General features: G+C 48.8%; 1 protein-coding gene across 1 annotated transcript in view; it reads left to right on the top strand.

The window, feature by feature from the left end:
• The window catches only part of LOC119975950 (class I histocompatibility antigen, F10 alpha chain-like), a 64,946-nt gene that overhangs the window by 44,647 nt on the left and 6,925 nt on the right, over positions 1-13,374 (top strand). Inside the window, exon 5 of the mRNA XM_038815928.1 lies at positions 670-774. Within this exon, the coding sequence (XP_038671856.1) occupies positions 670-774 (105 nt within the window). The remainder of the gene's footprint in view (positions 1-669; positions 775-13,374) is intronic.

Below are 13,374 nucleotides of genomic sequence, written 5' to 3'. Positions count from 1 at the left end.
GCACCTTCCATACCAGGCAACATCCTGGTGAACCTCCTCTGCACCCTCTCCAAAGCATCCACATCCTTCTGATAAAGTGGCGACCAGAACTGCACACAGTATTCCAAATGTGGCCTAACCAAAGTCCGATACAACTGTAACATGACCTGCCGACTCTTGTACTCAATACCCCGTCCCATGAAGGCAAGCATGCTGTATGCCTTCTTGACCACCCTATCAACCTGCGTTGCCACCTTCAGGGTACAATGGACCTGAACTCCCAGATCTCTCTGTACATCAATTTTTCCCAGGACGCTTCCATTGACCATATAGTCCGCTCTTGAATTTGATCTTCCATCAAATACAATAAGGTACAATAATACCCAATGCACCATATAGTGATGGAATACCATTCACATTAAACCATGTATCAACGTATGGCATTAGGTGTCATAAAGGAATGCGTATCTGTATGTCCATAGAATATCTACAGAGCAAAAGGAGGCCATTCGGCCCATCGAATTTGCACCGACCCTCTGAAAGAGCACCCTATCTAGGTCCTCTCCTGCACCCTATTCCTGTAACCCCAATTAACCTGCATATCTTTGGATACTAAGACACAAATTTTAGCATTGCCAATCCACCTAACCTGTAAATCTAAAATGAAACCCTCTTTGCAATATGTTGCAGAAGGAAAGACGAAGAAAGACGAACACGTGGGGCTGATTGTCGCGGGTGTAGTGGTGTCATTGGCAATCATTATTCTAATATATCTAAAATGGAGAAGGCAAAGAGGTAAGACGAGGGCATTTAAAAATAAATATTGCACAGCAACCCTGCACAACATATTTTCTCACCTGGACCCATGGTTATATTTTATTTGTGAATATTAGTTATAGCAGTCAATTAGCTCATGGCTTAAATTGAGTAAGAACTGCAATTTCATCATGGAACTGTTTCCTGGTGGGATCCTGGGTTTCATCCAAAGAAATGTAGAATATGAAAGTCAAGAAGCAATGATGAACCTGCGTGTCAGCTTAATATGAGCTCAGTAAGAACACTGTTTGCAGTGTTGAACTTCCCATGGCAGGGGCACATTGAGCTTCAGGAAAGTGACAGACAGGATTCACTCAGATAATGTCTACCAAATGGTGTGCACTGTCTTAAGTCACAACAGGTAAAATTATTTAGACAGAGACGAGGAGTGAAAGAACTTCAGCCAGGGCCTCTGCCAACATTTAAAGAAGTGCTCCAGGAATGAAAAAAATCAGTTATGAGCTTAGATTGGAGACTTTGCGAAGATTTTCCTTCGAGAGAAGAAGGCAAAGAGGAGATTTAATAGAGATGTTCAAAATATGAGGGGGCTGGACAGAGTAGATAGAGGAAAACTGTTTCCGCTCCTAAAATTATAAAGAACGACTGGGCACAGATTTAAACTGATTTGCAAAAGCAGAAAATGTGATGTGAGAAAAAGCTTTTTCACAGCGAATGGTTCAATCAAGGCATTCAATAGGGCATTAGATGATTATTTGAATAGAAACAATGTGCAGAGGTACGGAGAAAAGGCAGGGCAATGACACTAAGTCATAATGCTCATTCGGAGAGCCGGTACAGACACAATGGGCCAAATGACCTCTTTCTGTGTCATAACAGTTCTGTGATCCTGTGATTTAAGATTAGATTGGACAGATGATGAAGGAAAAAGTAGTTGAAGGAATATGAGAATGGGGTCAATGCGATTAGGAATATTTGCTCACCTGAAGAAAACATGGCTGTACGAATTGATGGGGCTGAAGAATGCCCCGTGTTTAAGTGGGTATTTTGAAATCTTTGTGGTCTTTGTACAGTGATTTTGCGATTAAATTCTTTATTAACGGATTCAGGATGTGAAATTGATCTTGGTTGTCAACGCAACATGCCAGCTAATGACTCAGTCGATCTAGTTCATTAATCAAACGAGAGCGGGAAATCTGTAAATAGTGCCGATTGGGGGACGCATGAGGGAATTTCACTATTTAGTCACAGTGGAAAATGGACGATTTTCCACCGGCCCTCTAACACATTTCATTAACTTTTTATTTTGTGCACTTGGCAGCAAGTCTGCAGCCAGGCCTGATATGGCAAATATGTGGACATTAGTTACACAACAGTAAATCGGGCAACTGTCAATGGACAGAAAGTTGGCAAGAGTGAGTGGTGTCGTGTTTTAAAAAGAAACATTCATAGGATGTCAGCCGGCACATTGCCCATCCCAAATTCCCATTAAACTGTGATGTCCTGGGCTATTTAACAGTCAACCACATGAATAAGGATCTGGAGTCCCATGGAGGTCAGACCAGGTCAGGATGGCAGAGTTAGCTGACCGGCAGTTACCGGAGAGGGAAGAAGCTGGCCTGTCTGTTCAGACTGGATGAATGGCTCATGCCACTTTCTCTGGGGGTCACTGGTGTGTTCTTATTTCAGAATTTGCCGTTGACACAAAACTCAGAAATATTGCGCACTGCAATGGTCATTCTGATGGACTTTGAACGGACGTGGCGAAGTTGGTGGAATAGGTGAACTAGAGGCGGAGAAATTCTAATGAAGAGAAGCGGGAAGTTGGTCGAAAGATTTGGAAATGCAATGTAAACTATTTTGTTAAATGTTGAAGCAGGTGCAGGAACCTTGGAACACGTGCCAAAGGTGTTGAAGCTGACAGGGCAGATAGAAAGTAAAAGCTTAAAAATGCTGTGCTTTCCAAATCGAGGCAGGAAAGTATAAATCAAGAAGTCTGCAAGGTGGTGGCATAGTGAGGTAGTCATTCAACTCTGGGTTTGAATCCCACCAGGGCCGATGGTGCGATATGAATCCAGTAAAAGTCTAGTACAAGTGAATGGTGACCATAAACAATCGGCTGTCATAAAAACCCATCTGGTTCACTAGAAATCTGTCATCTTTATCTAATCTGGCCCGCACGTGACACCTGACCCACAGCAATGTGATTGAATCTTAAATGGCTTCTCAATTCAAGTGCAACACGTGAAAAAATATTTGGAACAATTATGACGAACATTAATAAAAACACAGTTGCCTGCAACACAGTTGCCTGCAACTGGAATATCCAGTTCTAGTCTCCGCACCTTAGGAAGGGTGTCACAGCTCCATCGCGATTTACAAGAACGGTTCCAAGATTGTTAGCTTGGCAAAACTGTGGATGTTTCAAATAAAGGTTTGAATTGGGATTGTTTGGCCGGGAAAAACTGTCCCCAGTGTGTAAGAGTTGAAGACCAGAAAACACCAATTTTTAAAAAAATAATCAAATAGCAACACAGCAGCACAAGTGGCTAGGACTTGGAATGCAGGAGTGGAGAATGTAGTGGAGACAGATTTAATCGTGGTTTTCAAAAACGAATTTAGGTAAACACCTTCAGAGAAAAACTATTCAGAGCCGGATAGCATGAATAGCCCAGCTGTTCTCACAAGAGCCAGCATGGCATGACAAGCTGATCGCCTGCTGCAGCGCTCTAACCATTCTGTGATTTTACAACTCTACATAGTTATAGTCTTATGTTAGAAGGATGCTAACATCAAACTGGGGTGTTGAAAACTCTGCCTCGAAATCCATATACTACCAGAATTCTGTCTCAATCTGGGCTGGTGTTTCATTTGTCTCGTGAACTCTGCCGTTGCAGGCCCAATTCTGCCCCAATACTAACAATATGTTGAGCTTGGACCAGGACCATGTCAACAGGTGTGGCTAACCTGATGGCCTCGAATATCGAAGCATTTTAGAATCAGTAATTTCTCAGCCGCAATGATTATGCTTCAATTAAGCTTGAAATTATTGAACGACCTTGTGGCCATGCACTCGTGTCCAATCAAATCTTCATTTCCCTGCTGCGTGATGCTGCTCGTTTTGAGTAACTTTCTTTAATATCGCACAATGGGGGCTACGAAAGGGACATTGCCAGTTGAAAACCTGTGTGAGGTGCTAAGATGTCTCTGACTGAGCTGAAACTTCCATTCGACCAGCAGCAGAATTAGTGAATTCCATGGAACGGGCTTTTTCTGACCACTTTCTTATTTTCCCCGGGCAACCTGATAGTTAGTTACCAGGGACTTGAAACCTTCATCCATCCATTCGAAGGAGACACACATCAGGCGAATGTTATGGATCCTGTAAGAGCTGGAATAGGGTGACTGAATTTGGCGGGATGCAGATTTACAATTTCCTGACCATGGGGTGAGCTGCCGGTGTTTAGTCAAAACGGACATGTTGGGCCTTATGCCACCGTGTGGCGGGTTTGCTCTAATAATAGATTTGCATTCCATGACTATTCATGAGCGTGAAGCTTTAAAAAAAAAACATCCTGCCTATATGGAACCAATGAGAATCCTTTGGAATCTGGCTCAGCCTCTCTTCATGTGGCATGCCCCTTGACATGAGTAAAACAAAACTTATCTGTCCAACTCCATTTCTATTGACATAAAACAAAGGTGACACAAGTGATCTTCAAATGTATGCCATTGTGTCTGAGGTCAGCAGATTTCCTCGTTGAACTGTGTGGAGGGGAGCAGTAAAACTGCATCTTTAATGGAGAGGAGCAGTAAAACCAGCTTTCATGGAGAGGAGCAGTAAACCTGCAGCTTTCATGGAGAGGATCAGTAAAACTGCAGCGTTCATGGAGATATGTAATTGGAAAGGATGAGTTAGGGTGCTGGTTGATAGGGGCTCGGGTGAATGGCGGAGTGGAAAACTGTTCCAAGGGATGCAAGATGATGGGGTTGATGGCATGGACAAGGGAAGAGGGAAGGACTTGATACTCGGATTGTTGTGGGGACAATGAAGTGAAGCATTGCGGGGACTAAGGATAGGGTGTCAGGATGTTCACAAATGTGGGTCTATATCAGGGTGGTGGCTGGCAGAGTCATCACAGGCTAGTGAATCCACCTACATCTCCGTGATCCCCAATGAGAGAGATCTCAGGCAAAGTCCTCACACTGTATAGAAGGGTGGGTCAGCTGAACCTGTGAGTTTAGTCATGTCCCATGAGTCACGAATACTTCACTGGACACAAACATGAACACTCAATAGTTAATGAACAAAAACACAATGAGTGCTGAATTTGGGTACATTTGAGTACTATAGTGAAAGTTTGGTGACTGAGGGATATTAAGGGTTTATTTTTAATTTTTATCAAAATTCTAGTCTTTTATTTCGTTAATTAACTTTAAAGTTGCTGTTTGGTTGAGAAGAAGGTTAATTTTCAATCAGCTTTAAACAAAGGTTCTACTTGTAGCTACTTGCAGCTGGAGCTTGTCAATTAGTTAATTGGATTAGGCCAGTTTTCAGAGGCTCGAGTCACAGTATAAATCTGAGGTAGTTACAGTGTTGACTTTGTTTGCACTGAGTCCTGAATTTGGGTGTATTTGAGTGCTATAGTGAGAGTTTGGTAACTGAGGGAGTGCTGAATTTGGGTGCATTTGAGTGCTATAGTGAGAGTGGTGACTGAGAGAGTTAGGTGAGGACGGCGTAAGGTCGTCCTCTCATTTTGTCTCAAAAGAGCGAGAAGGGAGCCCGGAGTTTACAGAGACTGCAGCTGACTGGGAGCAAAGTCAGAAGGCGGAGTTCCAGTTGGTCCATAGTGCAGCTATATTCTGTAAGGTAAGAGGGGATGCAGGCTAGGGCAGTTGCATGCTCCTCCTTTAGGATGTGGGTGGTGAGGGATACCACCGGTGTCCCCGCTGACTATACCTGTGGGAAGTGCACCCAACTCCAGCTCCTCAGAGACCGTATTAGGGAACTGGAACTGGAGCAACTTCAGATCATCCGGGAGGCAGAGGGGGTAATAGAGAAGAGTTACAGGGAGGTAGCCACACCCTAGGTACAGGACAAGAGTAGCTGGGTTGCAGTCAGCGGAAAGAAAACAAATGGGCAGACAGTGCAGGGATCCCTCGTTCCTCTTCAAAACAAGTAAACCATTTTGGATGCTGTTGGGAGGGCTGATCTACCGGGGGAAGGCCCTCATGGCCAAGTCCCTGGCACTGAGTCTGGCTCTGGGGCTTAGAGGGGAAGGGGGGGGGGGGGAGAATAGAAAAGTAATAGTGATAGGAAACTCAATGGTTAGGAGAATTGATAGGAGATTCTGTGGCCGCGAGTGAGACTCTCGGAAGGTATGTTGCCTCCCGGATGCCAGGGCCAGGGATGTCTCAGATTGTGTATTCAGGATCCTTAAGGGGGAGGGTGAATAGCCAGAACTCGTGGTGCACATTGGTACCAACAACATAGTTAGGAAAAGGGGTGTGGATGTAATAAACTAGTTTCGGGAGTTAGGCTGGAAGTTAAAAGCCAGGACAGAGTTGACATCTCTGGTTTGTTGCCGGTGCCACGAGGTAGCGAGGCTAGGAATAGGGAGAGAGTGCAGTTGAACATGTGGCTGCAGGAATGGTGTAGAGGGAGGACTCCAGGTATTTGGATTATTGGAGTACATTCTGGGGAAGGTAGGACCTGTACATGCAGGATGGGTTGCATCCGAACCAGAGGGGCACTAATATCCTGGGAGAGAGGTTTTCTAGTAGTCTTCGGAGTGTTTAAACTAATTTGGCAGGGGAATGGGAACCGGATTTGTAGTCCAGCAACTAAAGTAGCCGATGTTCAGGACGTCAAAGCGTGTAGTGAGGCAGTGGGGAAGGTAACACTGCCAAAGGAGAGTGCTTGCAAGCACGGAAATGGGTTGAAGTGTATATACTTAAACACAAGAAGCATCAGGAATAAGGTGGGTGAACTTAAGGCATGGATCGGTACTTGGGACTACGATGTGGTGGCCATCACGGAAACTTGGATAGAAGAGGGGCAGAAATGGTTGTTGGAGGTTCCTGGTTGTAGATGTTTCAATAAGATTAGGCAGGTGGGGTGGTGCATTGTTAATTAGAGATAGTATAACAGCTGCAGAAAGGCAGTTAGAGAAGGATCTGCCTACTGAGATAGTATGGGTTGAAGTCAGAAAGAGGAAAGGAGCAGTCACCTTGTTGGGAGTTTTCTATAGGCCCCCCAATAGCAGCAGCGATGTGGAGGAACAGATTGGGAAACAGATTTTGGAAAGGTGCAGAAGTCACAGGGTAGTAGTCATGGGTGACTTCAACTTCCCAAATATTGAGTGGAAATTCTTTAGATCAAATAGTTTGGATGGGGTGATGTTTGTGCAGTGTGTCCAGGAAGCTTTTCTAACACAGTATGTAGATTGTCCGACCAGAGGGGAGGCCATATTGGATTTGGTACTTGGTAATGAACCAGGGCAAGTGATAGATTTGTTAGTGGGGGGGCGTTTTGGAGATAGTGACCACAATTCTGTGACTTTCACTTTAGTAATGGAGAGGGATAGGTGTGTGCAACTGGGCGAGGTTTACAATTGGGGGAAGGGTAAATACGATGCTGTCAGACAAGAATTGAAGTGCATAAGTTGGGAACATGGGCTGTCAGGGAAGGACACAATTGAAATGTGGAACGTGTTCAAGGAACAGATACTACGTGTCTTTGATATGTATGTCCCTGTCAGGCAGGGAAGAGATGGTCGAGTGAGGGAACCATGGTTGACAAGAAAGGTTGAATGTCCTGTTAAGAGGGAGACATGTAAGGCTGAGGAAACAAGGTTCAGACAGGGCGCTGGAGGAATACAAGATAGCCAGGAGGGAACTGAAGAAAGGGATTAGGAGAGCTAGGAGAGGGCATGAAGAGAAAACACAGCCAGAGTGAGACACAGCAAAGAGTGAGTTTGGGAATTTGAAGCTAGGTGGGAATTCGAAGCTTGGAGGGAGGAGGTGCTTTTTAACCCTGGTCAGTGACTGGTAAGTAGTTTTTCTTTTCATTGTCTGATTTATTTATTTATTTTTTCTTTTGTTTTTTTTTGGAATTGTAGTTGTATAAGTTAACCTAAGGTTTAAGACATGGCAGAAGATCCCAGACCCATGTCATGCTCCTCGTGTGGGATGTGGGAGCTCAGGGACATGTCCGCTGTCCCTGGCTCCTTCACGTGCAAGAAGTGTGTCCAGTTGCAGCTCCTGTTAGACTGCCTGATGGCTCTGGAGCTGCAAATGGACTCACTTTGGAGCATCCGCGATGCTGGGGATGTCGTGGATAGAACGTTTAGCGAGTTGGTCACACCGCAGGTGAAGGTTACTGAGGTAGATAGAAAATTGGTGACCAAAAGACAGAGCAAGAGTAGGAAGGCATTGCAGGTGTCCCTTGCCGTCATCTCCCTGCAAAACAGATACACCGCTTTGGATACTGTTGAGGGAGATGACTCACCAGGGGAAGGCAGCAGCAGCCAGGTTCGTGTAACCATGGCTGGCTCTGCTGCGCAGCAGGGCAGGAAGAAGAATGGCCGGGCTATTGTGATAGGGGACTCAATCATAAGGGGAATAGAAAGGCGGTTCTGCGGATGCAATCGAGACTCCAGGATGGTATGTTGCCTCCCAGGTGCAAGGGTCAAGGATGTCTCGGAGTGGCTGCAGGACATTCTGGGGGTGGGAGGTGAACAGGCAGATGTTGTGGTGCACATAGGCACCAATGATATAGGTTAAAAAATGGGACGAGGTCCTACAAGCTAAATTTAGGGTTAGGAGTTGAACTAAAAAGTAGGACCTCAAAGAAGGTAGTAATCTCAGGATTACTACCAGTGCCACAAGTTAGTCAGAGTAGGAATGCCAGAATAGATAGGATGAATGCGTGGCTCGAGAGATGGTGCAAGAGAGAGGGCTTCAAATCCTGGGGCATTGGAACCGGTTCTGGGGGAGATGTGCCCAGTACAAACCGGACGGTCTGCACGTGGGAAGGACTGGAACCAATGTCCTGGGGGGGGGGGGGGGGGGGGTGTTTGCTAGAGCTGTTGGGGAGGGTTTAAACTAATGTGGCAGGGGGATGGGAACCAATGCAGGAAGTCGGAAGGTAGTAAAACAGGGACAGAAACAAAAGGCAGTAAGGGGGAAAGTTTAAGGCAGAGAAGACATAGTCAAAAATCAAAAAAGCGACAGTGCAAGGTACAGTGACTGAGGGGCGCTCAGTGAATTAGGCCCAGTAATACGAAAAGGAATAAAACTGGAACTAAAAACATAAATTGTAAGCGACACGGGAGGTTGTTACATGAAGATATGGGTTCAAATGCAAGGAAAATTAGGAGAAACGTGAAGAGGAAATATAACTTAGGAAAGGTTACTGATCGAGGTGTTAAGATTCAAAACAAAGGTATAAAAGCCAACATAAGTGTACTTTACCTGAATGCTCGTAGAATTCGGAATAAGGTAAATGAGTTGATGGTGCAAATCATCGTGAATGACTATGACTTAGTGGCCATTACTGAAACATGGTTAAAGGATGGTCAGGACTGGGAGTTAAATATCTGAGGGTATCAAACTATTCGGAAGGACAGAGTGGATGGTAAGGGAGGTGGTGTAGCTCTGTTATTTAAGGATGACATCCGGGCAATAGTAAGGGATGACATCGGCGCGATGGAGGATGAGATTTAATCCATTTGGGTGGAAATCATGAATAGCATGGCAAAAAAGTCACTGATATGAGCAGTCTATAGGCAACCAAATAGTAACATTATGGTGGGGCAGGCAATAAACAAATAAATAACTGATGCATGTAGAAGTGGTACAGCAGTTATCATGGGGGATTTTAATCTACATGTTGATTGGTTTAACCAGGTTGGTCAAGGCAGCCTTGAGGAGGAGTTTATAGAATGTATCCGCAATAGTTTCCTAGAACAGTATGTAATGGAACCTACGAGGGAACAAGCGGTCCTAGATCTGGTCCTGTGTAATGAGACAGGATTAATTAATAATCTCATAGTTAGGGACCCTCTCGGAAGGAGCGATCACAATATGGTGGAATTTAAAATAGAGATGGAGGGTGAGAAGGTAAAATCAAACACTAGTGTTTTGTGCTTAAACAAAGGAGATTACAAAGGGATGAGAGAAGAACTAGCTAAGGTAGACTGGGAGCAAATACTTTATGGTGAAACAGTTGAGGAACAGTGGAGAACCTTGCAAGCGATTTTTCACAGTGCTGAGCAAAGGTTTATACCAACAACAAGGAAGGACAGTAGAAAGAGAGAAAATTAACCATGGATAAAAAAACAAATAAGGGAGTGTATCAAATTGAAGGAAAAAGAATACAAAGTGGCAATGATTAGTGGGAGACTAGAGGACTGGGAAATCTTTAGGGGGCAGCAGAAAGCTACTAAAAAAGTTATATAGAAGAGTAAAATAGATTATGAGAGTAAACTTGCTCAGAATATAAAAACAGATAGTAAAAGTTTCTACAAATATATAAACAAAAAAGAGTGGCTAAGGTAAATATTGGTCCTTTAGAGGATGAGAAGGGAGACTTAATAATGGGAGATGAGGAAATAGCTGAGGAACTGAGCAGGTTTTTTGGGTCAGTCTTCACAGTGGAAGACACAAATAACATACCAGTGACTGATAGAAATGAGGCTATGACAGGTGAGGACCTTGAGATGATTTTTATCACTAAGGAGGTAGTGATGGGCAAGCTAATGGGGCTAAAGATAGACAAGTCTCCTGGCCCTGATGGAATGCATCCCAGAGTGCTAAAAGAGATGGCTAGGGAAATTGCAAATGCGCTAGTGATAATTTACGAAAATTCACTAGACTCTGGGGTGGTCCCGGTGGATTGGAAATTAGCAAACGTGATACCACTGTTTTAAAAAGGAGGTAGGCAGAAAGCGGGTAATTATAGGCCAGTGAGCTTAACTTCGGTAGTAGGGAAGATGCTGGAATCTACCATAAAGGAACAAATAGCGAGGCATCTGGATGGAAATTGTCCCATTGGGCAGACGCATCATGGGTTCATAAGGGGCAGGTCATGCCTAACTAATTTAGTGGAATTTTTTGAGGACATTACCAGTGCGGTAGATAACGGGGAGCCAATGGATGTGGTATATCTGGATTTCCAGAAAGCCTTTGACAAGGTGTCACACAAAAGGTTGCTGCATAAGATAAAGATTCATGGCATTAAGGGTAAAGTAGTAGCATGGATAGAGGATTGGTTAATTAATAGAAAGCAAAGAGTGGGGATTAATGGATGTTTCTCTGGTTGGCAATCAGTAGCTAGTTGTGTCCCTCAGGGATCAGTGTTGGGCCCACAATTGTTCACAATTTACACACCAGGGGCGAAAATCTCCGCGGACCGACGTGACGCCCATTTCCGGCGGGAAAAAGCGGTGTGCATGACTCCGGCGTCTGGGCCTTCTTTTAAGCTGGCAATCTCCGTTCCCGGAAGGGCCAGCAGCGGACTGACACGATAGGCGTCAGTTTCTCCAGCTGCGGAAGTGGCGAGTCCCGGCGTTTGTGTGGTGGGCAGAGAGAGAGACCCAGTGGGGTGGGGGGAGAAGAGCGACCCGGCATGATTGGGGGGGGGGAGGAGAAGAGCGACCCGGCATGGGGGGGGGGGGGACAGGAGAAGAGCGACCCGGCATGGGGGGGGGGAGGAGAAGAGCGACCCGGCATGTGGGGGGGGGGGGGAGGAGAAGAGCGACCCGGCATGGGGGGGGAGAGGAGAAGAGCGACCCGGCATGGGGGGGGGAGGAGAAGAGCGACCCGGCATGGGGGGGGGGGGGTGAAGAGTGAACCGGCATGGGGGGGGGGGGAGGAGAAGAGCGACCCGGCATTGGGTGGGGGGGGAGAAGAGCGACCCGGCATGGGGGGGGGGGAGAAGAGCGACCCGGCATGGGGGGGGGGGAGCAGAAGAGCGACCCGGCATGGGGGTGGGGGAGAAGAGCGACCCAGCATTGGGGGGGGAGAAGAGCGACCCGGCATGGGGGGGGGGGGGGAGAAGAGCGACCCGGCATGGGGGTGGGGGGGGGGGGAGGAGAGAGACAGACCGGCATTTTGGGGGGGGGGGGGGGAGGAGGAGAGAGACAGACCCGGCATTTGGGGGGGGAGGAGAGAGACAGACCCGGCATTTGGGGGGGGGGAGGAGAGAGACAGACCCGGCATTTGGGGGGGAGGGAGGAGGAGAGAGACAGACCCGGCATTTGGGGGAGGGAGGAGGAGAGAGACAGACCCGGCATTTGGGGGGGTGGGAGGAGGAGAGAGACAGACCCGGCATTTGGGGGGGGGAGGAGAGAGACAGACCCGGCATTTGGGGGGGGGGGGGAGGAGAGAGACAGACCCGGCATTTGGGGGGGGAGGAGGAGAGAGACAGACCCGGCATTTGGGGGGGGGGGGAGGAGAGAGACAAACCCGGCATTTGGGGGGGGGAGGAGGAGAGAGACAGACCCGGCATTTGGGGGGGGGGGGAGGAGAGAGACAGACCCGGCATCGGGGGGGGGGTTGCGGCATCGGGGGGGGGGGGTTGCGGCATCGGGGAGGGGGTTGTGGCATCGGGGGGGGGGTTGCGGCATCGGGGGGGGGGGTTTGGGGGCAGCGGCGTGCAGAGAGGGGGGGCGACGGATGCCCGGGGCCAACGCACGGTCGCCCCCCCCCTCTGTACGCCGCTACCCCCTACCCCAACCACCCCCCCCTCACCACCCCTACCTCCCTCCCCCTCACCACCCCTACCCCCCTCCACCCCTACCCCCCTCCACCCCTACCCCCCTCCAACGCCACCCCCCCCATCTCTCGCAACGCCACAACCCCCCCCCCCTCTCAACGCCGGGTCTCCCCCCCCCCTCAACGCCGGTACCCACACCCCGTCCCCCTCCCTCTGAAGGCCGATACCCACACCCCCCTCCTTCCTCCTCCCCCCTTCCTTCCTCCTCCCCCCCTTCTTCCTCATTAGTGGGGGGGGGGGTGCGGCGTTAGTGGGGGGTCGGGGGGTGCGGCGTTGGAGGGGGGTAGGGGTGGTGAAGGGGGGGTTGGGGGCAGCGGCGTGCAGAGAGGGGGGGCGATGGATGCCCGGGGCCAACGCACCGTCGCCCCCCCTCTGCACGCCGCTGCCCCTACCCCAACCCCCTCCCCTCACCACCCCTACCCCCTTCACCACCCCTACCCCACTCCAACGCCGCACCCCCCCCACTAACGCCGCACCCCCCCCACTAACGCCGCACCCCCCCCAATAACGGAGGAAGGAAGGGGGGAGGAGGAAGGAAGGGGGGAGGAGGAAGGGGGGGGGAGGAAGGAAGGGGGGGAGGAGGAGAGAGGGGGGGGGGGTGTGTGGGTACCGTCGTTGAGGGGGGGGACCCTGCGATGAGGGGGGGTTGCGGCGTTGAGGGTGGGGGGTTGCGTCATTGCGGGTGGGGGGTTGCGGCGTTGCGGGTGGGGGGTTGCGGCGTTGCGAGAGATGGGGGGGCGGCGTTGGAGGGGGGTAGGGGTGGTGGGGAGGGGGGTAGGGGTGGTGAGGGGGGGTGGTTGGGGTAGGGGGTAGCGGCGTACAGAGGGGGGGGGCGACGGTGC

This window comes from Scyliorhinus canicula, chromosome 13, assembly GCF_902713615.1.
Source record: "Scyliorhinus canicula chromosome 13, sScyCan1.1, whole genome shotgun sequence".
Lineage (NCBI taxonomy): Eukaryota > Metazoa > Chordata > Chondrichthyes > Carcharhiniformes > Scyliorhinidae > Scyliorhinus > Scyliorhinus canicula.
This window is presented reverse-complemented; position numbering and strand designations above follow the sequence as displayed.